This window comes from Ixodes scapularis, unplaced genomic scaffold (genome assembly GCF_016920785.2).
Source record: "Ixodes scapularis isolate PalLabHiFi unplaced genomic scaffold, ASM1692078v2 PGA_scaffold4__175_contigs__length_147842914, whole genome shotgun sequence".
Classification (NCBI taxonomy): domain Eukaryota; kingdom Metazoa; phylum Arthropoda; class Arachnida; order Ixodida; family Ixodidae; genus Ixodes; species Ixodes scapularis.
Genome location: NW_024609879.1, coordinates 145,599,822 through 145,624,479, shown reverse-complemented (window position 1 = coordinate 145,624,479; position 24,658 = coordinate 145,599,822). Strand labels below are relative to the sequence as shown.

General features: G+C 45.9%; 2 protein-coding genes across 2 annotated transcripts in view; one reads left to right on the top strand and one right to left on the bottom strand.

The window, feature by feature from the left end:
* Nucleotides 1–7,974, bottom strand: part of LOC8040501 (protein phosphatase 1 regulatory subunit 12B) — a 70,523-nt gene extending 62,549 nt beyond the window's left edge. The window contains exon 1 of the mRNA XM_042293494.1: nucleotides 7,694–7,974. Coding sequence (XP_042149428.1) covers nucleotides 7,694–7,945 — 252 coding nt within the window. The 5' untranslated portion in view covers nucleotides 7,946–7,974. The remainder of the gene's footprint in view (nucleotides 1–7,693) is intronic.
* A 411-nt stretch (nucleotides 7,975–8,385) lies between these two features.
* Nucleotides 8,386–24,658, top strand: part of LOC8040502 (CCR4-NOT transcription complex subunit 2) — a 33,194-nt gene continuing 16,921 nt past the window's right edge. The window contains exons 1-6 of the mRNA XM_040211069.3: nucleotides 8,386–8,540; nucleotides 10,282–10,345; nucleotides 15,369–15,639; nucleotides 17,286–17,387; nucleotides 20,833–20,859; nucleotides 22,867–22,991. Coding sequence (XP_040067003.1) covers nucleotides 10,285–10,345; nucleotides 15,369–15,639; nucleotides 17,286–17,387; nucleotides 20,833–20,859; nucleotides 22,867–22,991 — 586 coding nt within the window. The 5' untranslated portion in view covers nucleotides 8,386–8,540; nucleotides 10,282–10,284. The remainder of the gene's footprint in view (nucleotides 8,541–10,281; nucleotides 10,346–15,368; nucleotides 15,640–17,285; nucleotides 17,388–20,832; nucleotides 20,860–22,866; nucleotides 22,992–24,658) is intronic.

Here is a 24,658-nt window from a genome sequence, read left to right as displayed (position 1 = left end):
GCCGAATTAGAGCGCAGCTCTTGAGGAGGAGGAGGGAACGGTACTGAAGTTCACGTGTTCTCGGGGGGGGGGGGGGGGGGGGGGGGGGGGGCACGTGACCTTGGTGGGGTCACATGACCCCCTCCCCAAGGTCACGTGCCCACGGGGGTCACGTGAAACCCAGAGAAAATTTTCCGCTAGATTTAGCGAGGAAATTTTTCCACTAGATTTAGCGGGAAAATTTACCCATAATGCACCGCGCAATTACGCCGCCGGCGCCAGCGACGCCGACGCCGCTCAAGCCAGGAACGGGCACCTCAGAGCTGTGCTCTAAAAAGTCAGTGTGGCTGCAAGTTCCCTTTTGCCTTTTGTTTGCCAGGTTTGCCTGTCTATTGTCAATGACCCCAATATGAAATGACCCTTATCGACTTGAAAACACCAGTTTCAGATTCAACGACTCGTTGGAACCCTGAGTATTGGTTCAAAGTTAAAGCTCTTACCTCTGGATTGACATAAACCAAATATGACATACGAAAGTGCCTCGAATGATAAGGCATTAATTGCTACCACCTTCAATACCAAAAAAGAAAAAAAGACAATCTGCAATGTTGCAAAGGAAGAATGGTTTGTTTGAAAATGCAACACACTGATGCAGCAGTTGACACACCAATTGCCACAGCTGTGTTGATCGAGGGAGCTGAAGCAAGGTGCACATTTCTATCAAGCGAGCAATTTCTTCCGCTTTTAGCCTTGGAGAGTGTGGCGCCCTGCATTACTTTACGGACGTCAATCAAAAAGGGCCTGTTCTCATTCCTGGACACAACTGTCACATTCAGTAGAGTGCCACATCTAAGGAAACCCTTAGAGTCATCTTTGAATATGTGCCTCTAACCACCCATGCAGTACGTCTAGAGTGCAGTGTTTCCAAGGGTTCATTTTTCTTCGAATATGAAGATTCCTTCTTTTTCTTTGGGAGAGGGGAGGGGGTATTTGTTTGCACCGATTCTGTTTTTCCAAGTCAATTTTTGATGTAGGATGAAACAAAACTTTCTACATTTATCGCCGATTTTCAACAGGGCAAGGGTATAGGATTCCCCAATGCCAAACATGTGCGTGACCCGAAAAACGCCCCAGTACCGGTAAGAGAAGGAAACGAGATAAGCGGTATGTTTCCAGAAGAAAGAAAAAGCCCCGCGGACAGTTCAGCGGTGGCCATCCGCCGGGTGAATGCATAATAAAACTGCAGATAACTATTTCTTCCCTCGAAGCTTGGGTTTTTTTATTTTTTATTTGAGGGCAGTTTGATGCAGGATTTTCCGGTTTTCTTTGATTTTGATAAAATGGGCTCGTGGGTTGCTTTTCGGGAATGGTCAGTACACACAAAAACGCGGAAACACAGTTATATCTTTTCCTCGTGTATGAAAGCTCTGGGCCAATTTGAACATTGAAAAGATACAACGCACTTTTGAATGATTCTTTTCTAAGATCTGAGCTCTCACGTTTATCGTCAAGTCTGGTTCATTCATCTGCTTTTGAGTGAGTTCGACTGCATTACAAACACTTGTGTTCACTTACAAGAAAATAGTCACACACCGGTGCTATTTATCAGGTAGCCATGGAAGGTTCCAGACATATCATGGAATGCCGTTTCGTTGAAAAAGTGGACATTATTTTGAATGCAGTTTCATAGATTGCTCTTTAATCAAGCAGCTGAAGGCTATCTCGTTTCCTATTTTAGTATCTATACCTATGATATGGTGCATTATGAAAACGTGTATTAATGCCTCCACCTCCCCCACCCAGGCAGGCATTTTGCAAAGTGATGACAACTTTTACGTTTTATTGCTCAATCCTTTTCTGTGTTTGGAAGTAGACATACACTGCCTCCCAGTCAGGGCTTTTGACATAGGTCAGCAGCGGACCTAGGCTGTCGACTTTGCACCATAAAACTACCTCAAAGAAAATACAATCGAGCGGGCAAGAGTTATTCATGGTAAAAAGCCTCATCACAATGCTTAAAAAAAAAGTTTTATAACTTTACCTTATTAGCCTTAGAGTCTAAACCTTTGTCAAATCGAAAACCAGGCAAAACGTTGCCAATTATTCATAACAGGGATTAACACAGAGCATAAAAACAAACCAGAAGAGCATAGCACTTCGCAATCGGGAGGATACAAAAAATGACACGCATGACGACTGTTACATTGTTGAGCTTGCGTCCACGTTGCAGTGCCCGCCAAGCATTCGTCGTTATCTACGAAAGTGCAATGAAACATGCTTTCTTAGTTGTGGGATTCAGACAATCAAAATAAAGATAGGTAATTTCAGTTGTGCAAGCTATTTTATTTAGAGTAAACCATCAGGTGAGACGACGTTCGACGAAACGGCATTAGATAAAACAGCATTCAATGAAATGTCCGATCCCATCCATGGAGCCCTCCTCGAGGGCTAAGCTCGAGTTCGGCGAGAATCTCTCCGATGCGACGTAACGGGGGAGGGGAGGAGCTTCTTTCGACTCCGCCCTGGCGAGTTTCCCACTCCTCCTCTTACATTTCCGATCCCCACCGCGGCGGCGAGTTCCCCAGCGTGGCTCCGATTCGTCCCGAAGCTCCGTAGTGAGGGGTTTAGTTTTATTTAAATCGGGGGATGGGTGGCCGGTTGGGCTAGCGCACACCAGCTCGGAGCACATCGAGCAAAGGCTCGCGCTGCAGAACCCAGGATCCTGTGTTCAAGCTCCACCCCTGCCCTTTTCTATCTTGATGAGCATCATACCGGCGTGCGGTCGTGTATAACTACTGCATGGTACAGGTTAAAGACCCCAGGCTAGCATTTGTACTGCACTGGCTAAATTGCTCAGGTGGGAGACTTGTCACCCCTTTGAGGCAGACCAAGTTCTAGGCTGTATAAACACACGCACAACCCAATTTTTTTTGGTTTAAATCGTAAATGAGAAATAAGAATCGGTAACAGTATGGACGCTAATTATGCAAACATTGCTTGGATATGGGCTAGTTGGTTATACAGTGTGATAGTTTGCCGCGCTGCGTAGATGCAAGAAAAACGCACTTGATAAAATTTAAACTAAAGCAGAGAGAATAGACGAAAAACAACATACATGAATGGTGCAGACTGACAACTGTGTAATTTCTTTCTCATTTTTCTCCTCCACCACATCGCCACAATAATTTTTCAAAATAGGGTGCACATGAAGCGAAAGCTCGCGCTACAGAACCCAGCATTCTGGGTTCAATCCCCACCCCTGCCCGTGTCGATCTGGATGAGCATCGCACCGGTGCGCGTTCGTGTATCACTACTGCGTGGTGCACGTTAAAGACCCCATGCTAGCAGTCGTACTGCACTGACTAACTAGCTTACCTACAGGTAACAATGTCACCATGTTCTGGCAGACTAAACTCCTGCTGTATAAACAACTAACGACCAATTCGTTTGTCAAAATACGGCGTGGAAGGAGGAAGATGAGAAAGAAATTACACAGGTGTTAGTCTGCGCCATTCATGTACATCGTTTTTCTTCGATCTTCTGTTTTAGTTTAAATATTATCAAGTGTTTTTCTTGAATCTACGCAGTGCAACAAACCATCACAATAATTATAAAGGCCTGTAGGTAATGATAAATTGTGTTCCTGGTTACAGATTGCCTAAAAGCATTTGTTTTTAGGATTCACTTTGTAGGATTCATTTGTATGATTCACGACGGGGACGACGGTCCATTAACGGCTCCATCACCTCAAGAGCAGTTCGCCACGCAGTTCATCGCACAGCCACCTTACCACGTCTTCTGAGAGGCGATAGTGTTGTTGAAAATAAATGTCATCCATGTCAAACACAGTGGCGTGGCTTAAATACCTACGCCGACGGCGAAACACAAACAAAACGCTGCCATTTTGGACGCTTCTCCCTCATCTCACGTCCAACTTGCCCAAACTTGAATAGATCGGAGCCTTTTCCCATCTGCAGTGGCTTCTGCCACGTCACAATGACGTCGCAGCATATGTCATTGTGTCCCGAATATGCCACTCTCCGACCGCCTCAGACCCTCCGTTGTGACGTCACGACCTAGGAATTGACGGTGCAGGTCGTCATGCATGGCGCCGACCAATCGCGGCGGGCGGCGAGTGTATAACTAGACTGAATGTTTTGCAGCATTTACGAGACCTAACCTGTGCACCATTTATGAGAACTAGACATATACATCATTGACAAAATTACTTTGAGCCCATGACAAAATAATTATGCATAAAAAGTTTTAAAAACATAGGCACGGGTCGAAAGCGTTCCGTAGCCGCCCGGTAAACGGCCGCTGGTGTGCCGGTGATTACGAGAGATTGCGACGCTCTCGGCGCAGTCGAAGCGAGTGTGTGAACCGGCCTTTGAAAGCAAATGGTTCCCTGTCGAGTTTGGAGTAACTAAATCCGGGAGGTTTTCCAAGCTCTGGGGAGGTACACCTATGCAGCTTGCAATCTGAATATCAAAGGACGTCAATGCTTCCGTAACCGAATTTCCGACGTTGCACGTGGTATGTCACGACAATGGGACGCAACTGGGCCTTGCTATCCATGCCACCGTGTGAACCAGCCTCGCCAATTCAGGCCGAACCAAAGGAAAAGAAGTCGGCAATTACGGTCGTAACAATTAGAATGCCTTGGCAAGCATCTGCAATTGCGCGCGCCGTGAATGCCTCGCTTCTGGGCACGGCCACACGTGGCCAGACCAATCTGTCTGTGCGTTTGTCAAAACTTCCTGCTTTCAAAGAGTGTGTGTGGAACGGGGAGGGGTGGGGAAATACCGAGGCCTTCTTATTGCTGGGAGGGGAAGCAATTACAAGCGCAAGGACAACTTTCACCAATCACCCCATAATCAAAGACTGCTCTTTCCGGTCACCGATGGACGCAGATAAAGATGTAAAGGGGTACTCCGGCGATTTTTTGAGCTACCCCAACTAACTATCCTTTCTGAATCCCTAGCCTCTACCCTTTCGAGTATGCTATTTATATTTAGCATTACGAAATTCAGAATAGTTATAGTGAAATCAGCGGATAAAAATTATGAAAGAACTAACATACAAATATTCCCACACTTTTCAGTGCCGTGGCGTTAGTGGCAGGCAGACTCGAGAATCGAGCAGGCAGTCTAAAAAACGGACTATGCCTAGCATTTGTTTCGTGCCCCCCCGGAGGCCAGCTTCCAAAGCATTCATTTGACACCATGAAACTGCTTGTAATCAGTTTGGGAACAAAGCCTACGGTCCAAAGAGTTAACCCCTGCCTGCCGTTCACATTCCTTTTTCATTGCCACCAGTAGACACTTTGAATTTGAAAAACATTATGAGGACCACAATTGTAAATTTCATAACTTTGCGAAAAGAAGAAAGTTTTTGGACCAACATTTGAGAAACTATTTCAGCGACGTGCGCTGGTGTGTTTAGGAAATTTTCAGAGAAATCAAGGACCACCAAGAAAACACCAGAGTACCCATTTAATTGCGCATCTACGAAGATCATAAATGTACAGTTAAAGTGTGGAAAGAAAAGTATGAGCAGGCCAACACCTTACACTTACGGTTTTGGCCGTGACCATCAATGGCTGAAAAGGAACAGGCCTGTTCAACACATCGCAAGGAGCGTCCGTACAGACCTACACCATACAGTTATGGTTTCGGAGAGGACTGTCGTTGGCCGAGAGCGTAAATATAAGTTTAACACATGGCAACAAGCGGCTGCAGAAAGCTTACATTGCACAACTACGGTTCTGAGCGCAACTGTCAACTTCTGCAAACAGATATACAGTCAACACATGGCAAGGAGCATTCGCGCAGGCTTAGAACATGCAGACCATCAAGTGCTACAAAGCACAAACATAAATTGTACGTGGCAAACCAACAGAAGGCGTCTGGCACATTTCAGAAGCGGGCTGGGGATTAATTTCGAACCCCCTGGAGATCTTTTGACGTGCAGCCGAGATTCCACAATAAGCTTCCGTCAGATTGCGGGCATCTTAGCCGGGATTCGAACCTACTACCTAAAAGTCTGTAGGCCGGCACCTCGGCTCGGGGTCACCGAGGCGGCCGTGACAGTCAATTGGTACAAACAAAAATGTAAGGTCAAAACGGGGCAAGGAGGATTAACGTAGAGGTTTAGCAGTAAGTTCGCAATTTCTGAGGTATTGATGATTGATATGATCGAGCTTTGGCAAACTGACCAAGTGCCTTCCGCTAACCGCATGCAATCTCCGTTTTTGTGTTGTGAACGATAACCGCTCACATTTTCAAGCTTTGTGCAAGCGCTGCAATTTGCGAGGTTACTATACAAAATAAAACTAAAAGGAGAGAGCATTTTAAAATTTGTTCTACAAGGTATGCCATTTTTGTTTTCGAGTCTCTCGACTGACTTTCCTGCATCCTTCAAAACACAACTTCTGAGGCGGCGGACACAAGACACTCGGGAAGTGTCGTTCGTACGCGCATGCACCTTCCTTTATTTACTTTCATTTATTTCATGTCTCCCGCGAGGAAACGGAAAAACCACGACGACGGCGACGAAAAAAGAAAAAACACACACAAAACAGGCTTTTTTTTTTTTCCCCGCAAATTCCGCGTAAACGCATGCACCCTTGGAGGATGACAAAACCCCGTGTGACATTTCGTGAAACTCAGCTCGGTGTTACAGCTCCCAGACAGCTCGAATACGTCACGGGGAGCACCCTCCCCCCTTTTTCTGTCTACTCGGCGCCGACCCAGAAATCCCACGAACCCACAGAAACGTCGGGAGGTGAAATACGAAATAAGGCGAATAAATATATCCGTCTCTACTCCGCCCTATGGATAGAAAGGAGATCGGCTTTGAATTAGAAAAGACCTGCGATTCTACGAAGTGGAACATACAATTGCAGACCTACTACCAAACACAAAGTCTAGACTTCTTTTTTTTTTGGAAGATGTTGCGGCTGTGGTAACGCCACCACGAGCAACGCAACGCCTTACGTCAAGATGGGGAGGGGGAGCTCCTGGGTTCTGTGGCAAGGCCAAAAGAGAATGTGGGCTCAAACCCGTGGTCCTCCGAGGCTCTAAATATACGCGTAAAACAGCCCCGCCTGCCTGCTCTCGCAGATGAGTTTCTCTGGAGGGAAAGGGAAATGACGAGGAGGAGACGGGGGCCAACACTTCGCTTCTCTACGACTGAACGACGTCAAGCTTAGGTCGCGACCCGGCGTTCAAGATCCGCCCTGACCGTCGTAGGTCGGTCTGGTCACCATTTGCACCAAAAATCGCGGCGAGCCCGCTCAAGATGACTAAAGAAAAGAACAAAAAAGGGTGCCGAGCCGAGCCTCTCGAGGTTAGGCTTAGCGCGCGCCCCGGTGATTCGTCGGTTCGCGGTGTTACAACCGCGGCGACGCGTTTGACAGCCACTTCGAGAGGTCGGCCGGCGTCGCTTCGTGCGAGCCGACCTCGTCGTTTCAGCGGTCCGGGTGCCGTACTGGTGCTCAGACGCGTCGAAACGTCGGGTCAAACAGACAAGTCCGCCCAAGCGGCCATGTTATCGTCGTGAGCGTCAAACAGCAACAAAAAATACCAGTGTCGGAAAGGGGTTGAACTCGGGCGAGACTTTTTCAGAGTTTGGTGCGGGATGGTTCGGGGGGATTTTCGGCGTGGGTGCGAGCGGGGATTTCTAGGAGGGTTGTTTGGAAAGGGGTTCCTACCTGATGTAAGGCTGTGAGTCCGTCGACGTTGGTCGTATTGATATCGGCACCCCTCTCGAGCAGACGCGAAACCTCGGCGGTATCCCCGGCAGCACAAGCGGCGAGAAATATGCACCCATCGCTGAATTTGATTTTCTGCGGTTTGTCCGGCGGTAGGTCGGCACTCTCCTGGTTGGTTTCGGAGTCTTCCCAGCGTTTTAGCTGTTCTTTCCTCTTGAAAAGCGAGTTGCTAGGCCGAGATTCCAAAGACATCACTCGCTCGTAGTCCTACGGTCCTACGGCGCCGCATCGAGAAAAAAAAATAAACACGAAACTCCCGCGACTCCCACCAGATGACAGCACCACCGCGGTCTGACCTGATCTCTCCACTGGAGGACTGAAGCGACTGAAGGAAACAATTTTAAATAATCTATAAAATATTCAGCGTATCTTTAAGGTAGAGGCTTTACGTGGTCAATCAACAAGCTAAATATTGTCAAAGTGTATCAACGCTTTTTTTTTCTGTATGCTGAACAACTTGATGCTTGGTCTGACACTGCAACCTATGACACACATCTTAAGAAATGCCTCGAAGTTTCTTTTCGTTTTCAATACGCGTAAAATTATTTAATTCAAAATTAGATAAATATAAAGTTAGCAGAGTGCAACTTTTTTCGAGCTAGACTCTAGTTCGAGCGTTTGAGCTCGCGGTCAGTGGGTCGACTTCGGTCGACAGGGGTCGCCACTGGTGTCAATCGCCATGTTTGTTTTAGAATTTGTGTTGTGAGTGGCTCTGTTCTACAAAACTGTAAAAAGGACTGCTTGTTTAATTTTATTTAGACTTCACTAACAAAACCTGGTTCATCAGGTGATTCCCCGCTTTTCTTTCATGCCCTGCTTTGTGGGGTTCCCCGCCGCGAATGTGTCCCGCACCGTTGCTCGCGGGAGCGCTCTCCGATGATGCTACTTCGGTTACTTGTCAAAAGATTTAATTTCTTTTTATTTTTTGCTCGGGAGGATCGCGGGGTGCCCAAAACACTTCCGTACGTTTCCGACAATCAAGAGCTGAATGATTGCGTCCTGTGAAAAGTCCGCGGTGGCGTTTCCCGACCCGCAGAAGAGAAAAGGCCAGTCGCAAAAATGCGTAGCGCCTTGCTCGATGGCTTGCCATGCTAACCCGCTCTTCGAACTCGCTCTAAAAGTAAGCTTGCGGCGTTTGGAGCAATACATCAGACCTGCGGCCGGATCCGAGCTTGCCGCGAGTTTAAGTAGCCTTTTTTTTTTTTTTGCGAATTTTAGTTTCTTTATTAGGAAATTTCTGAGCATTAGAAGCACTGGTGATCCGTTTCATGAGGCATAAACTTTTCTCTCTTTACGTTTCGCCGTAGTTTCTTTTTTATATTTTTTTCAACGCCTTTTTGACGTAAGTTGTTACCATTTAAGAAACTTGCACGCATGAGCAACAGCTCTTTTACTGCCACTTTTGTTTTTTGGTTGTGATGGGGATTCCCGATTTGGGTCCTTTTGCGTTGTTGAAGTGTGTCCACTCGTCGGCGTGAAACTGCCCAATTACAGCATCGTGCAAAAAGTTTCAACCGAATGTTCGTTTCCTTTTTAATCCTACTGTTCGTTGCGGTTGAGTTTTATTGGATATGAGTATGGTCAATTTTGCTGTCAAGTCTTATCAATCTGAGAATGCTTTCCAATTAGTGAAGAAACATAAAAAATGCAGGCGAGCTGGTGAATGCCATTCATAGTAACCCTGAGACGTAGGAACAATAAAAAACAAAACGCATAGAACAGCGAAGTGTCTAACACAGCTGTGTTAGACACTTCGTTCTGTCTGTTTTTTTATTGTTCCTACGTCTCGGGGTTACTATGGATGCATTTCAAGTAAGCTTGACTCTGTATTAGTGTAGTGTACTCGGCATGCAGCACACTTCTTTTTGGAGGTGTCGAAAGTCTGCAAAGAAGGTTGTGACGTTTTCACACAGCTCTTTTAACTCATATAATGCTTATATTTAACCACTTGGTAACACTCTTGGATCAAACACTGTAAACTTCATGAATGTTACTGCAACTGTTTGTGATAAGAGTGCTCTGATCCGTCGTTTCGTAAAGGGAGGATGCTGCGGTGTTTTACAGTTGAAGACTCGCACCCATCTTTGCCTCTTCATAGGCTAGAAAAGATTGCTAAGACTAGACAGGACAGAAAAGCGCAAAGCTGGTGCCTGCATAAAATTTGCATCAAAACTGTTTAATGGGAAGTAATTTGTCTCGTTTATTTTTGCCCCCTTAGTAGTTTCTTGGGCCCTTGGGTCATTATAGCCAAAGTTTTCGAAACTGGAGGTTCACTACGCCCCTAGGCCAGTCCTACGGCGTGTTTCTTTTTAAGCTGTCTTTTTTGAAGAGTTTAAATCATTTGTAAAAAAAAATAAAAGAAAACAAAATTCAGTTGTCTTGGGACACTAGAGTATTGAAGCATGTATGTGCCATCGTGAGTGCTTCAGATTCAACGTCTTAACACTGCCGTTGTTTTCTGTCCTTGTAGTGCGTTAATTGGAGTGTTAGTTTAAATTTCCAATGATCTGGTTTCCTTCTCCTTGTAGAGCATGACATCGCCATCACCGTCACAACCATTTGGATATGGCCAACCAACAGGGAGCTCGCTCAGTAAGTTTGCCGTTTAACTTTTGTAAACTTTTTTTTATCGAATTTATAGCTGGGTAAAAACCAAGATGCATTGAAACAGAAACAAACCTGAGGGATCTGAATTTATTTCCAGAAAAGTTTTAGTCAACTGGAAAAAAAAGCAACTGAAAGCCAAGTCGGGCGACAATTAAGATCAGTGGTTTTAAAACTTTTCAATCGCGAGGAATGCCTATCTTTGTAGTTCGATAGCATAAGAACCCTGTCCCGGTCTCAGCAATGACCCAATAAAGCAGTGCCAAAGCCCGTAGACCCTGTAAGTAATAATTTTATACTAATGAGTGTGTGTTCCACAGTTCTGCATGACTCAAAAATGCTAGAAATGATGCTTAATTTTTTTTCTTTTTTAATTTGGAGTTTAGTTAGTCTGTTAGTGTATTCTGAAGAACCCGTGGTAACCTAGTTTGAGAACCTATGACCTAAATTGTCGGTAGAAACTAAAAAAAAAAGTGGCTGCACCTATTTCCTACGGGCAAGCACTGCCGCGACAAATGCAGCTCGTCCATTCAACAAGGAGTTGCAAAGAAACGGTTTGGCTCAAAAACCTAATTGTGAAGGCAGGCACGTAGCCAGGGGGGGGGGGGGGGGGGGGCATGGGGCTCGGTTCCCCCCCCCCCGAAATCTTCCATTTTGCTGGGGCCTCCTCTCCCCCTCCCCCTCATGCAGCATTTTTGTCATGGGCTACGTAGCCCCCTGAAACAAAATCCTGGCTACGTGCCTGGAAGGGGTAACGATGAAGTGACAATCGTGCTCATTATTTCCGTGACGATGGCGTTTTCCAGCCTTACCGTGTTTCTGGGTGCCTCGCCATCTGCAGGATCCGCCCTGCAGGTAGCAGCGATTAGCCCACTGTGTGTTCTATGGGGAAAGTAGGTGCACAGGGACTTTTCTTAGCGTGAGAGCGGCCATAAATCAAGGAGAGAGTCTATGAAGTTTGTGAAAAATTGGCACGAAAATTAGTCTGAAAAGAGCATGTTCATATTTTAGTCACCAATTAGAAAGAGGAGACATGACTATACAAAAAGAGTGTTGTATCTTTTTAATTCGTACCTAGTGGCACAAATAGCTTCTTTCTTTTTTGTATTTAACCCTTTGACGGCCATAATTTTTTCCCAAAACTTTTTTTTTCAGTGGTCTGATTTTGTTTCCAGAAAAAATAGTATAAAGAAACAGTTAATCCACAGGTCTTTTTGTAATTTTCTAATGAGAGCACAAAAGATGCTTGCAATTTGTTCAGGTTCAGAAGCATCAAATGGAACTATTAAAGCTGAAAATTTGTCACCTTTCTTCCATTCAATTTCATTTTGGCGCGTCAGCCACCGCCGACTTTCTAGTAGCTTCGGATTCCGAACTGAAGTTACTTAACAGAGCTTCTCCATCGCTGGTGAAGTCTCATCGTCTGACTTCACTCTGAGAAGCGTTAAAAGTAGCAGACGACAGGCGAAGCGTCTAATTCAATAGTCCCAGCAAAGTGAAACACAATGCGAATGTAACGTTTATAGTTTGCCGAAGATAAAACAAACAGTAACACCTCCCCGGCGCGTGCGAGGTCTCGCGTTTAGGTGGCCACTTTCAAATGTGTCATCGCCGCCGTACCTGCACGGTGATAGCTGCCAAAGGGTTCAGTCAAGGACGTAACAATCCCAGCTGCATTGTTCCAACTGCTGATGTGGTGTGCCTCAGTCATTCGGGGCTCTCCCCTCTGTGATGCCTGTGGACATTCGGGGAGCAGACGCACAAACAGAAAAAGGAACGAAGGGACGAACCTTCAAGCATGCGAAGGAAGAAAGAAATGGGTAGAGATAGAAACCAAGACACGAGCCAACAAACACGGCAACTGCGAAAGAAAGGAACAAAGAAGCACGCTAATACTCTAAGAATTAAAACAACAAAAGGGTCAAGAAAAAAAAAAGAAAAAGTTGTACAGATTTTTTTTTATTCAGGTTTTCCAAAAAAGTTTACAGGCTTTTTCTTCGTTGCAAAAATAAACTCTGCATCACCGAATGCTCATCCTCCGCCCAAGTGTAGCACCAGCCAGACGAACCAGATGCCAAAGTTTAAGAGCTCTCCGTTATCTTCTTCAAAAGTTACGAGCGATTTTCGTAAGTTTTCAATGGGAAATGGACAGCTGACCGAGCTCTCGAATACGTAGAGCTGAATGGCCCCAGCTTCCAAAAGCTGGCTCCATTTTCTCATTAAAATGTTCAGAAAAACACTTACCATAAAGTACCGAGCAAATGCCCACTCAAAATTTGAAGATACTTGCGAAAATATAGGTGATAGGAGCTTGGGAGGTCATCAGTTTTACATATATATGTACTGTGCATATCTTTTCAGATGTTTAAAATTTTGGGGGTGGGTGCTTAGTGTGGAATGGGCGGCTCTACGGTATAACTTTTGAACGAGGTAATGGCTAGTTCTAAAATTTTGGCTTCTAGACCAAACCACTGGCGCTAGGTTTAGGCGGAGATTGAGCGTTCGGTGATGCATAGTTTACTTTTGGAATTAAAAAAAAACTGTAATTTTTTTTTTGGTACACGCTGGATTTAATGGCGTAGAACGGTTTCAGGTGACATACTTCCGGCCGAAATCTCGCCGGACGCCATGTTGAAGAACTTTTGCCCTACGTCTTTTTATGCACAGAGGCAGTGCTCTCCATCTCGCCCAAGTTCTTTCCCGTTGTGATCAACTGTGTCTGCTGGTGTAGTCCGCGATACAAAACGGGATCCTCCAGCATTAATTTTTTTACGTACCGGTCTTTATTTGGAGTGCAAACGAGCCAGTGCTCGAGAGGTTGACCCGTCGGCAGCCAAAGTGACCCCAGAAGTCCGATTTGAGTCGTGGGTGAGAGCGAGCTCGGCTGCTGATTGGATGTCACGTCGCAGCTTTCTGCTAACTGCGCGTTATGACCCAATGAAAAAAAAAAAAAAAATTGACCTGTTTGTTACGATTGGGCAGTGCTTTAGTGAGAACTCACCAACGCAGGAATGGCGAGAAAGGTCGCTAGACCTCCGACGCGCTTGTCTTCAGCGCTCCTTCATCTACTGATCAAGATCAGCTTGCGTACGGCAGCAGAAACAACTTGAGATTTGCAAAGGAAGCACGTGCTGTGAGTCCCTTCCATCGTAAAATAGCGGACAATCACGGTTTGTTTGGTGCCACTTTGCCGCAGCACTTGGTTCGTATTATATAATCTACTTTGTTTTTTTGTCGGTCCCTTAGCAGACGGGTGTTTCGTTGTTTCATTTTTGTCTGCAAAAAACTCTTCTTGGCACACAAAGCCCAATCTTTGCTTTGTTAGTAGACAAACTGTCTGAAAACGATATCTTAACTCGCTCCGTGAGAGACGAATTGGATCTTGCCTTCACTCACAAGGTGACCAAAATTGCACAACGGCAGATGCCGCTGGGACAAATTCGAAAGGCGAGAGAAGATAGTAAGCATGGGTTCATGAGGCCTAAATGCATCCTTGGTTGAACTCATTGAATTCTGTTGCTGATGGTTCTGCATTTCACCTACTCCAAAAAACTATTCCAATAACTGATCGTCTGCTTGCAAACCAATTAAGGAGGTGGGGGACACTGTTCATCAACATGGCAGAACGTGGCTTAGTGGAAGGGAAAAGGCGTCTTGTGAAATTGCTTGTTTTTCTCATAAAATATGACTGACCACCATAGCTAATTCAATGTCGCGTGAACGTCACGTGACCCTTTGGAAGGAGAGCAGGGATGCTTGGGGCTCATGGTCACACGATGTTTGTAGCGCTGGATTGAGTGTGATGGCTTGTATCGTGTGCCACGGTTCATTGTAAAGTGGAACGGAGTTTAGTAGCTTGGATGGCAACTTCCTAGTTGTGAGATACAATCAAGAAAAATAGGTGATCACCTGTCCACATTAACAGTGTGTTGTGGTTTGTACAGAGCGCGACACTGTTAGCGCAAACAAGGGATCGCCGGTTTTTCCAGTTTTATTCTCTGGAACCAAGGGATGTCTTCCAAGTTATTATTTCCACGGAAAGAGCTCATTTAGTTCTTTAATGTAAGCGATAAAATTTTGTGCTCGTTAATAATATTTAGAAGTAAAATGCGAAAATGCGCCGATGTCGTGTTCGCGCTAACAGTGTCGCGATGTGTACATGCTATCTTGAAGCGTTCTGATGCACAAATGAAGAAGGCAAACAGAAGCAAACCAACACTGTTTTCTGTTGGGGTGGGATCTGGCAGATGTCCTTTGTTTTCTTGTTCGTAATATTAAGTTTATTGCATTTTTTTCTTTTTTTCATTTAGCTACATTTTGTTTTCTGAGAGCACTTCTGAGCTTGTGTGTGAGGACAGGCAGCTCATGAAATAACATTGCGTAAGCTTAGAAAAACATGACACAAGCAAAATACACTAGAAAGACTTACTCGTACAACCTGAAAGTTTTCATAGCTGCAGGTTATCACAATGTACTTGCATAACGTAAATGTTTATATCAATTCCGCAAATCCACAAGAAGCAAAAAAAAAGTACCCAGACAAGGCCAAGCAGAAAAGGATGAAGGTCGCTATGACGAAGGACCAGAAATAATTATGCGGATAGAAACCGAGGAAGAGGAGGGGACGAGTAGGTGCGGGGGCGCCAGTGCATCGAGCTCTGGTTGGAACGATGACTGGGCAGATGCAAAGCCTTTTGTCTTTGTCTTCTCGTTTTTTAAATGTGCTCAAACTGCGAGTAGAGAGAAAGGAAGCTAGCATTGCATCCACCCAGTAATAAAAACCAAAGCCCGGCGTTCCGACGTCCCCTCCTCTCTTTCCGTACCTGCCTCTATAAGCGATTACTCTCCTAAATTCTCTCTACAGAAAAATTGTTGCCAATCATTTGATTCAACCCATTGGAAATTATTACTGCGTGCAACTCGAAGAAAGCAAAACTGCTAAAAGACGCAGTTTAACATTTGTGGACGCTTCCACCCTCGAACTCCCCTTGTTTCTCCTCTCTTCCCGCAGTCCCCTTCTTCCCCACGTCGGTGTCCCAGCAGCAGGCGGTGCTGTCGAGCGCGGCCTCTCGGGGTGGCCCCTTCCCGGACGTCTTTGGCGCAGACAAGAGCTCCTTTGGGGAGCTGGGCCTGCGCAGCGCCCTGTCGGGGGCCCTGTCCGGGGCCGGCAGCGCCCAGTTCGGGCCCCCCTCGGTGGCGGGCCGGCCCCACGCGACCCCCACCAGCCTCTCTGGTTTCCCGCCGGTCTCCTTGCCACCTCCCCAGCAGGCGTCCCCAAACAGGTGACTCACCTGGTCTCCGCAAGATTCCAGTCGCGTGCAATCCCCGCTGTACGAGATAGATTCCGGCTGTATAATATTCTAGCTGCAGTATGGCGTCACCAGTAGGTGTCGCCCTGCTACGGTTATGCTACGGCTGTGCTACAGCAAAAATTGGCTTAGAAGGGCGAAGCGAGGAGTCATGCCTTTGATTTTTGGCTTCTAGGTTAGGTGGGGCGAGCTACCTCCCGATATAAAGGGTACAGCCATTAGCATCCATCCATCCACCCCATCCGGTAGCACTTAGCAGTACCCAGGTAGCACTGCCAAACCGAGCCAATCCATGTGCAGCCAACGTAGACTCTAAAATGGTGGCTTCTCGGCGGTGTTTCCTGCTGATCGCTCGCGAGTCGCGACGGTTTTGTCCGAAAGGTCTAACTTTCGGACTTTGAGCTGTCCGAAACATTGGTCGTGAATATGCACCATTTTTGTCAGGTAGGTCACAATTCCTCCTTTACCTAGGTCTGAAATATGGAACAAGCCCGAATTATCGGCGTACAAAAAATCGGTCAGTGACTGTAGTCTGATGTTTTGGTTTTGTGATAGCTGCCATGGCCACGGTATCAGTGTGGGGGCAAACTTTTTAGAAATAGCACCTGGGCAGTGCTATTTTTAGAATGGGCTATTATTGGATGTTTTGCATGAACAGAAAATAATGCCTAAAATCTAGATGGGCTTCCTTTTGGGGGGTGTAGGTTATCTATCGGGTTTTTACGCTATACACAATGTCAGCACGATTCTGGCTATAGACGTTTGCAAGCTGCCTCTTCTCAAAAGCTACTCTGGCCAATGTATTTGCAAAATGCTTTGCAAAAGGAAGGCTAGAAGATCGGTGGGTTAAATGGCCTAACAAGAAACAAAATTCATAATATTTTAGTTTGAAGGGGAAGGGTGCAAATGTTTCTAGGCCAGGTGGCGCAAGCTACTGCCCGATACTACAGGGTGGAAGGGGGCAGCGAGAGTGCGCACATACCTCAATGTGCGCACCCTCGCAGCCCCCTCTTCACTCCAGTTTTGATAAAGCAAACTACACCGACTTGACATAACAATATTAAAAGTTTAATCTGACGTTTTGTCTCCCATACAAGAGACATCATCAGTGTATGTTTCAGAAACACGAAAGAGAAGAGTACAGAAACCAGAAGGCTATTTAAGGACGTCCGCATACACTTCGGGAAGAGTGCCTCGGTTTGCATTGCAGGCGGATGCATCACTACGAATGCACCATGACTGTTCACGATAGTACTTCGATGTCGCCGATTGAAAAAGGCGCCGAAAAAGGTGGGGACCGTAGACAAGTTGAACAAGACATGGTGCCTTGCCTTGTTCAACTTGTCTATGGCCCCAGTTTTCTTTTTGGGGGCACCTTTTCCATTCAGCAATTTGAACCAGGTGACCCAATTATCCACTCTGCTACTATGACGCTCTGTCGCACGACCTGCGCTACGTGCATGTGGTGTTGGAAGAGTGTTTGAGGGGAGCTTGCGCCACACTGGCTGGGTGGCGCAAGCCGCCACCCGACTGAAAGGGTCGACATGTGTGCATCCATTCGTCCATTGAAAATATCTACAACCCTTTCTCTCTTTTTTTTTTCTCTATCACCCGCGTAGCCGGACGATGCTGACGATTGGTTCCAGGGGTCTGCCGGGACAGCGGCAAGTCGGTCCCGACATTAACAGGCTGGTCGGGCTCGGCGCACCACCGAGGGCAGGGTGAGCGCTTCACTCGCGTTCCAGTGCTCCAGAACCGCGCTAACATGGTCTATACATCAGTTACCGGTAGGCGTATTCGGAAAATCTTGTGGAGTTCCTTGTAATGGCTGACTAGTTTTTGAATAAACACTACACAGCCATAAAGCATCGAACAGGAATAGATTTTCGTTCACTGGAGTTTGCCTTGGGTAACTTCATAAGGCTTGCATTCCTTTTCTTTCATAACTCCGTGTATTTCTCCTGACCGGATGACTTCACCCTTTAACCTGGGGTGAAAGCGCTGCTCCAATTGCGCTATTGTGCACGAATCCACTGCCAAGCGCAAATGTTGCACTAAAACTAGGCCAAAAAGTTTTTTTTTTTTTTAGCTATCAATGCAGTGATGAGAACAGGCGCCAAGTGCCTGTTTTCATCTAACGAGAATGGTCACGATATATTCCAGGCCAGGTACACAGACACAGTGTACCGTTTCGTTTTGTGGTCTCATGTTGATGAGCTGTCAAGTGCCAGCAGTGCGAGGGAGAACCGCGCGAGTTGGTTGTTTAAGTCGTCCCTTTCGAACGCGAGGAAAAGTATACCGTATTTGGACGAATATGAACAACGCACAATGAAATTTGTGCGTTAATTTCTGTTCCCCGTACCAGTGTCTACGAAGCACTTATTTGGGCATGTTGCTTTGTATCCTCGGTGCCACAGCTCGGCCAACAACGGCATGTTGGTGTCTGATCTCTGAAAATAGGATATGCATGGGTGGCTTTTTCGGAAGTATGCTAAAACATCTTTTCTTCGTTTAATTTTTTTTTTGGCACAAAGGCCTTTAGCATTGCCGCATATATTCCAATAATTGCGCACGGAGGAGGAGGAGGGAGGGAGTGGGTCGTTGCAGTGGGCCATGAGAGCGGTGGGTGCTCTGTTGTGGCGGGCTTTTGGGTGCCGCTGACCCCAGTGACGCCACTGGCCTGAAGTTTGACCTGGCTCCAAGATTTACTCATGCCGCTACAAAGCTCGACTTTTCTGGCTCCTGAGCCGCTCCTAAGCAGAGCTGTTTCTACTCCATAGCTGCTCGGAAGGGGCATCTTTGCTGCTCCCAGACTTGCTACAAGAGGCTAAAGCTTGCTTCCGGCCCTGTTTAACAAAGTGAACAAGGAAAAGATCATCTCTTGAGTGACGGAGAATCCACTCGGTCAAGGTTGCCGGAGATTGAACGCAGAGTGGCTGCAAGTCTCTGGAGTAAAACAACGGGAGAAAGAAAGCAAAAAAAAGTGCTGCAGCCAATGCCCACTTTTGAACCCTGTAGAGGTTTAATTTGTTACGTTAAAAAGATTGCAGTGCAGTTTGTAAAGAAATAGAAAAACCTAAAAAAAAAAGGATGACTTTTTTTTTGTGTGTGTGTGTGTGGTTTTTTTTTGAGTGGTGATCCGGAGTGTGAGCATTGACGTACATCGGGGGCTTTTTGTTCGTTCCCCAGAAAAAAGTGCTTGTAGTTTGGAATGTGAGGGTCCTGAATTCAAAGCAGGTTTTTGAGCGAAAGTCTCCATTTCCTGGGCCTTCATTCAGATACAGAGGCGTGGTGGAGTTCGAGGTTGTGCTGTATGCGAGAGCTAGATCCATCTGGATGATCCCAGGGGACCATGCTTTGTCTTCGAGGTTTTTTTTACCACCCGGGAAAACATTCCGAAATACTTTGTTAAAGCTCCGTCCGTGAGCTCTCTTCTTTATGTGACTGATGTCCTGGGGTAGTATTTGGCCAGAAGAAATACGTCATTGATTGAAATCTCGAGGAGGTGGGAGTTGGCAAGGTGGCACCTTTTTGTTTATCGTAAGTGGAGACGCTCCAAGCTTCGGTGTTCTGTGTATGTCTTGCAAGCATGTCAGAAAAAACATTTCTTCCAAAAAAACGACAACACTTTTTTGGGAAATATTTACCGTATTTACTCGCAGAATGAACGCACTTTTTTTTCCGAAAAATCGATGCAAAGTTAGGGGGGGCGTTCATTACGCGAAGTAAATTTTTTTCGTCCGTGTTTATTCGCATAATGAACGGACTTTTTATCACAAAAAATCGACGTAACTTCTTATCTCTTTGCGCGCGGCGCGCGTCCCGTAACCAAACTGGGCTGTGCAAAAAAAGAGAAAAAAAAGCTCCTTTTGTTTTTTTTTTCATAGTTCCTTGGGCATTTTTCTTTTTGCCGCCTGTTTTTCGCAAGCTGTTTCGTTTGCTTAGGCGAGTGCTTTTCCGCTTATCGTTCTTATCTCCTTGCGCGGCGCCAGACGCGCGACCCCCCCCCCCCCTCCCCCTCCGTAACCAAACTGCGCTGTGCAAAAAAGAAGAAAAAAAAAAAGCTCCTCTTTGTTTTTTTCTCTTAGTTCGTGGGGTTTTTTTTCTTTTTGCCGCCTTTTGCAAGCTGTTTCGTTTGCTTAAAGGGCTTCTCCGCTTCTCTTTCTTACCTCCTTGCGCGCGGCGCGCGACTCCAAAGTCCAGACTGCGCTGTGCAAAAAAGAAAAAAAAGAAGCTCTTTGTTTGTTTTTTCTCTTAGTTTCGTGTTTTTTTTTTTTTCTTTTTGCCGCCTTTCGCAAGCTGTTTCGTTTGCTTAGAGGGCTTCTCCGCTTCTCTTACCTGCTTGCGCGCCGCACGCGACCCCGAAGTCCAGACTGCGCTGTGCAAAAAAAAAAAAAAAAGCTCTCCATGTTTCTTTTTTCTTGCTTCGGTTTGCTCTTCTTGAATTTTTTTACGCCTTTTGCAAGGCGTTTTGTTCGCCCATGCATTCGCGACCTCGCTGCACCAGGATAGAAAAGTGCATTCATTTCGCGCGCGTGGGGGGAGGGGGTCAAAATTTTGACGTCGGAGTTGGGGGTGCGTTTATTACGAGGGTGAAAAAAAAAGTCGAAATTTTGTGAGCCGACTTGGGGGGTGCGTTCATTACGCGAGTGCGTTCATTGTGCGAGTAAATACGGTAGGTCGCAAGACCCGCTTTGGGCGTGACAACATTTTACGAACTGCAGCGCAATCTAGAAGCCCGTGTTCGTTGCTCCAGGATTTGCTCCCGTTTCATGACAGTCTGTGCAGCCAACGCGTTGCATCCTTGAGCAAGGAAGGAACCCGCTCTTGTTGTGTTCACTACTGTACATCTTAGGGTTAACTGGAATAGAGGCAGTTGCAAATTAGGTGCTCCATTTAAATTTTTGGTGCATGTACGCTCCAAGAAAACTGAGCCTCTCGGTCGAGTTTGGGCCGAATTTCGCGATGTGTCTGGACATTGGGTGCTCTTTTTCTATCCTGTGCCGAGTTCCGACTACCGGCTTGGTTGTTTTTGGCCATGCTGGTATTTTCTACTTGAAAGCCCGTCCAGTTTTTCTTTGTTTGGGCGCAGCACAGGTACAAGTGTGGACCCATAGTTTGAATGCTTGGTTGCACTGACGCCTCTTCATCTTCGCCTCTTTGCAGGTACACGGATCAAAGTTCGCTATGGAGGCAAGTGATGACTTTTGTTTTTTAGCTTTTGAATTGAAGGGTGTGGCGGAGTGGCTGACGCTCTTGTCGACATTTGGATTATGGAAATGTGGCGCTTGCCATTAACCTTTTATTAAGGAGATACACAAAAATTGCTCCTAACATTTCTTTTTAAGATATTCACAGTTAACAAATTCAAATAAAAGAACAGAGCTGAAATAAAAAAGAATCGTAAGTTAAACTTGAAAGTTATAGCTTTGTTGACTGTGGGTAGCACCGGACAAAGCCTCTACGGATCGGTATAAAATTCCGATAATTATTGCACATATGATAACGTCAAGTAAAATGGCTACCTATCGCAAAATAACAGTGGAAAGAAAAAAACACGCCTTTATTTATGATCCCAAAATTTTTGGGGAAACGCCATTATCAGCTGCCTCGTATTTGCGTGCCAAACTTGTTTTTTCTCGTCGGCTATTTGCAGATCTTTTCACTAGATGGCGCTTTAGTTTCGATCTTCAGAGAGCCGTATATATTGAAAGAGTTGAGCGGATGGGTGGAGCCTGTGACCCGCTATATCTAGCTACCGTAAAATACCGAGCAAGCGCCCCCTCCCCACTTAAAGATTATCCAATCAAAATAGGGAGGAGCCCTCACTCGGTTTAGGAATAACGTGCAAGATGGCGGCCACGAATATATTAAATTTTCACAAAATGGGAAGGGTCACTTACACGAGGGGGACGCATGCTCGGCATTTTATGCTAGAATAAGCGGTCCTCGCGATAGCCCAATACGAATATTCATTTTCGTTTCGCCACTCCACTCTGAGGGAGCCCCCTTAGATTTGCGATTTCAACTATCATTATGAAAGCATTTCTTGTTCATCGGAATTCCTCTATTACGCCTGTAATTGGTCCCTGCATTCAAGAACCACCCACTTTTTATGAATCACCAATAGCAAAACTTACAAGTAGCTTTTTACTTTTTTTTCATACCAAAACATGGCTTTTCACTTGAAAAAGTTCAGGCCATTGAGAGCATGCGTTCGCAGTCTCTGCGTAGCAGACGCTTTCCACGGCGTTGAATTGTGGCGGTGGTGGGAATGTAGAGAGGTAACGGACCTTTTTCGTGTAACGTGCGCCGTTGGGCAGTCTGTCTGTAAACTACAAATCAAGGGCAGCCCAACGGGACTCCGCTTGTCAAAACACATTGACATTGTGCCATTGTATCGGCTCTCGTTGCTTTTTAATCCCCCCCTGCTACCAATGCCCAGAAAAAGAATTAAAAAAAAAAAAAAAATAGGCGCTGACAATGTCGGTTTTGCGGGATGGCACCCTGCAAAAATGGAGACAGCGGGAAGAGGCCAGGGGGGTTTGCACGTGCACAGAAGCTTGCTGGAAAAAGGTCTATTGTTTTTTTATAAAAAAAGGGAATGAAAGACGGTAATATATTTGGAGATCGTTGCAGTTAAGTGTGAGCAGTTGATTGCGTGGAAAGATACAACAGCGCTTGCGTGAACGAGAGACCCTTTCGGTGAAATGACATGTCACTGCAGACGTGGGGTGGGTAATCCAGACTGGGTCATGAATTAGTAACACAATATGGCAGGGGAAGTATCTGGTCGCCAGGTCTCTGGTCGTGATTGCTAGACTGTAGGCATCTTCAAAAAAAAATGCCAAACTCTCCCAGTGTAGATGGCTCTGGATTTTGGGAACTGTTGCCAGACTACTAGATTAAAAAAAAAAACGTGATAATACCGAAACTATTCTAGAAAAAAAAAAATTGTAGGGTTTTTTGCCTGGAGGCAACACTCGCCAACAAAGGGTTAAGTATTTTAAAGCGATAGCTTTACGAGGGAACCTTCCACAGCCGTTCCTTGGTCGCCATTGGCCGTGTCCCAGCAAGCAAGCTAGGACTGACGTTTTGAGGTCTTGTCCTTGCCGTCTTCGTCACCTTTGTTTCTGAGTCTTCGGCGTGGAGTGTTGGCGCAGCGTTAACCCGGGAGCGTGCTTCCTCCCGCACGTGCAGGAACAACGTTCCCGTGTCGGGGGGCATCTCCAGCTTCGGAATGTCTCACAACTCCCGAAACTTCCCGTCGTCGCAGTCACTCATGGGCAACAGCCTCCAGAATCAGCTGTTCAACTCCAATCCAGGTGAGGCCAGGTCCCTAGCGAGACTCCTTGGACGCCTGCGTAAAAGGCGGGCCTTGTTGTACGATCATTTGCATTGCAGAGATTCGGTCCTAGCTTCGTGCCTTCATTGCCGAGGGAGAAATTTGGACGTACCAGAAATTCGGACGCTGTGTCGTGCAGTAGCGGTCGTGAAAACGCACGCCGCCGTGATGTTTTTTTTTTTTTTTTTTTCTCCACGAGAAAGTCTGGATACCGGTTTTGTACTAGCAAGCCCACCGATTCACTTGTGTTCTTGCAGAAGGTTTTGTTGTGTAAGAACTTGCATATTGGCATAGCTGTTGGGTACTTGTTACAGCAATAGCTCTTTGCAGGCTCTCACCCCCCACCCGAAACGAAGTAGTTGTAAGGCGTCTGTCATCGACGTTGCCGAATACTTGGGAAAACAGGAAATTCCGTAAGACCCGTCGCGATGCTCTGGGGATCCGATCCCAGGTTCGCCGACCGTGAAGCGAGTGCGCTACCGCAGAGCCACCCCAACTGCTTCGAGGCGCAGGTTGAGGACAGCTGCGGAAACGGGTCTTGCATAGCACCCGCTGGCGAGTCTCGCTCCGCATCGGCTAGAGGGCTTCTGCATGCATAAAAAAAAAACGAGTTTGTTGCTCTCCGCGAAGAGATTGGCGACAATTCCTCCATGATGTAGGGTGCAAGATACATTGTGATACATCTCTGTTATCGCTGTAACTGTACTGTAAAGTCACACAAAACTGCTGGGCATTTTTTTTTTCCGTATTTGGTTAAGTCACTATACTAGGACAGTGAGCTCATTGCTTCAATTATTACGGGTAAACGAAGGAGGTGCGCAACTGTTTTTTTTATTGTCCCTTGTGTATCTCTTTCATTCATCTCTAATTGCTGTACAGCACCTGGTGTACGCTGTTATGGAATTTTTCGTATGGGCGAGTCGTATAGTCAAGTTTTATACTGGTTGAATATGGGCAGGGGCAGCTTGCTAACATGTGGTCTTGCAGAACGTTTTGTATAGGCGAGTCGTTACTTATGCGTATTGTTTTGACAATGGTTTCACGGGGGTGAAGGCAGCATACTAGCAATAGGGTTTAATTAAACATTTCCTGTTGGTGAATGATTATGCGAGTGTCTAGGTTTGATAGTATTGGTATTTATGTAAGCAAGTTATAAGCACATGGACTTGTACTGGTTTCGTATGGGCAATAGCACCCTACTAGAAAGTATTAAGGAATGTTTTATATAGGCAAATCATTATACAAGAATGAGCTTGATACGGAATTTCTATGGGCAAAGGCACCATCTGGCCCGCAATTCTAGAGAAAGTTTTATATAGACAAGTTACATAATACTTCAGGATTGATGTCACCTTCATTGAGGGGAAAATACTATTCTAGCATAAAATTCTGTGGAACTTTTTTTGTAGGCGAGTGATAAGAATAGGACTTGGTGCTGACCTCATATGGACTTCATCTTTTCGTATGTACTAGAATATATTATTATGGAATGTTTAGGTTGATTCATTATACAAGAGGGCTTGATGTTGCTTTCATACGAGCAAAGGCACCATTTAATTTCAGCCAATACTTTTATGGAACATTTTATATCTGCGAGTCATATAATGCTGCAAGTTCGGTGTTTTATACTAACGAAGGCATCATGTT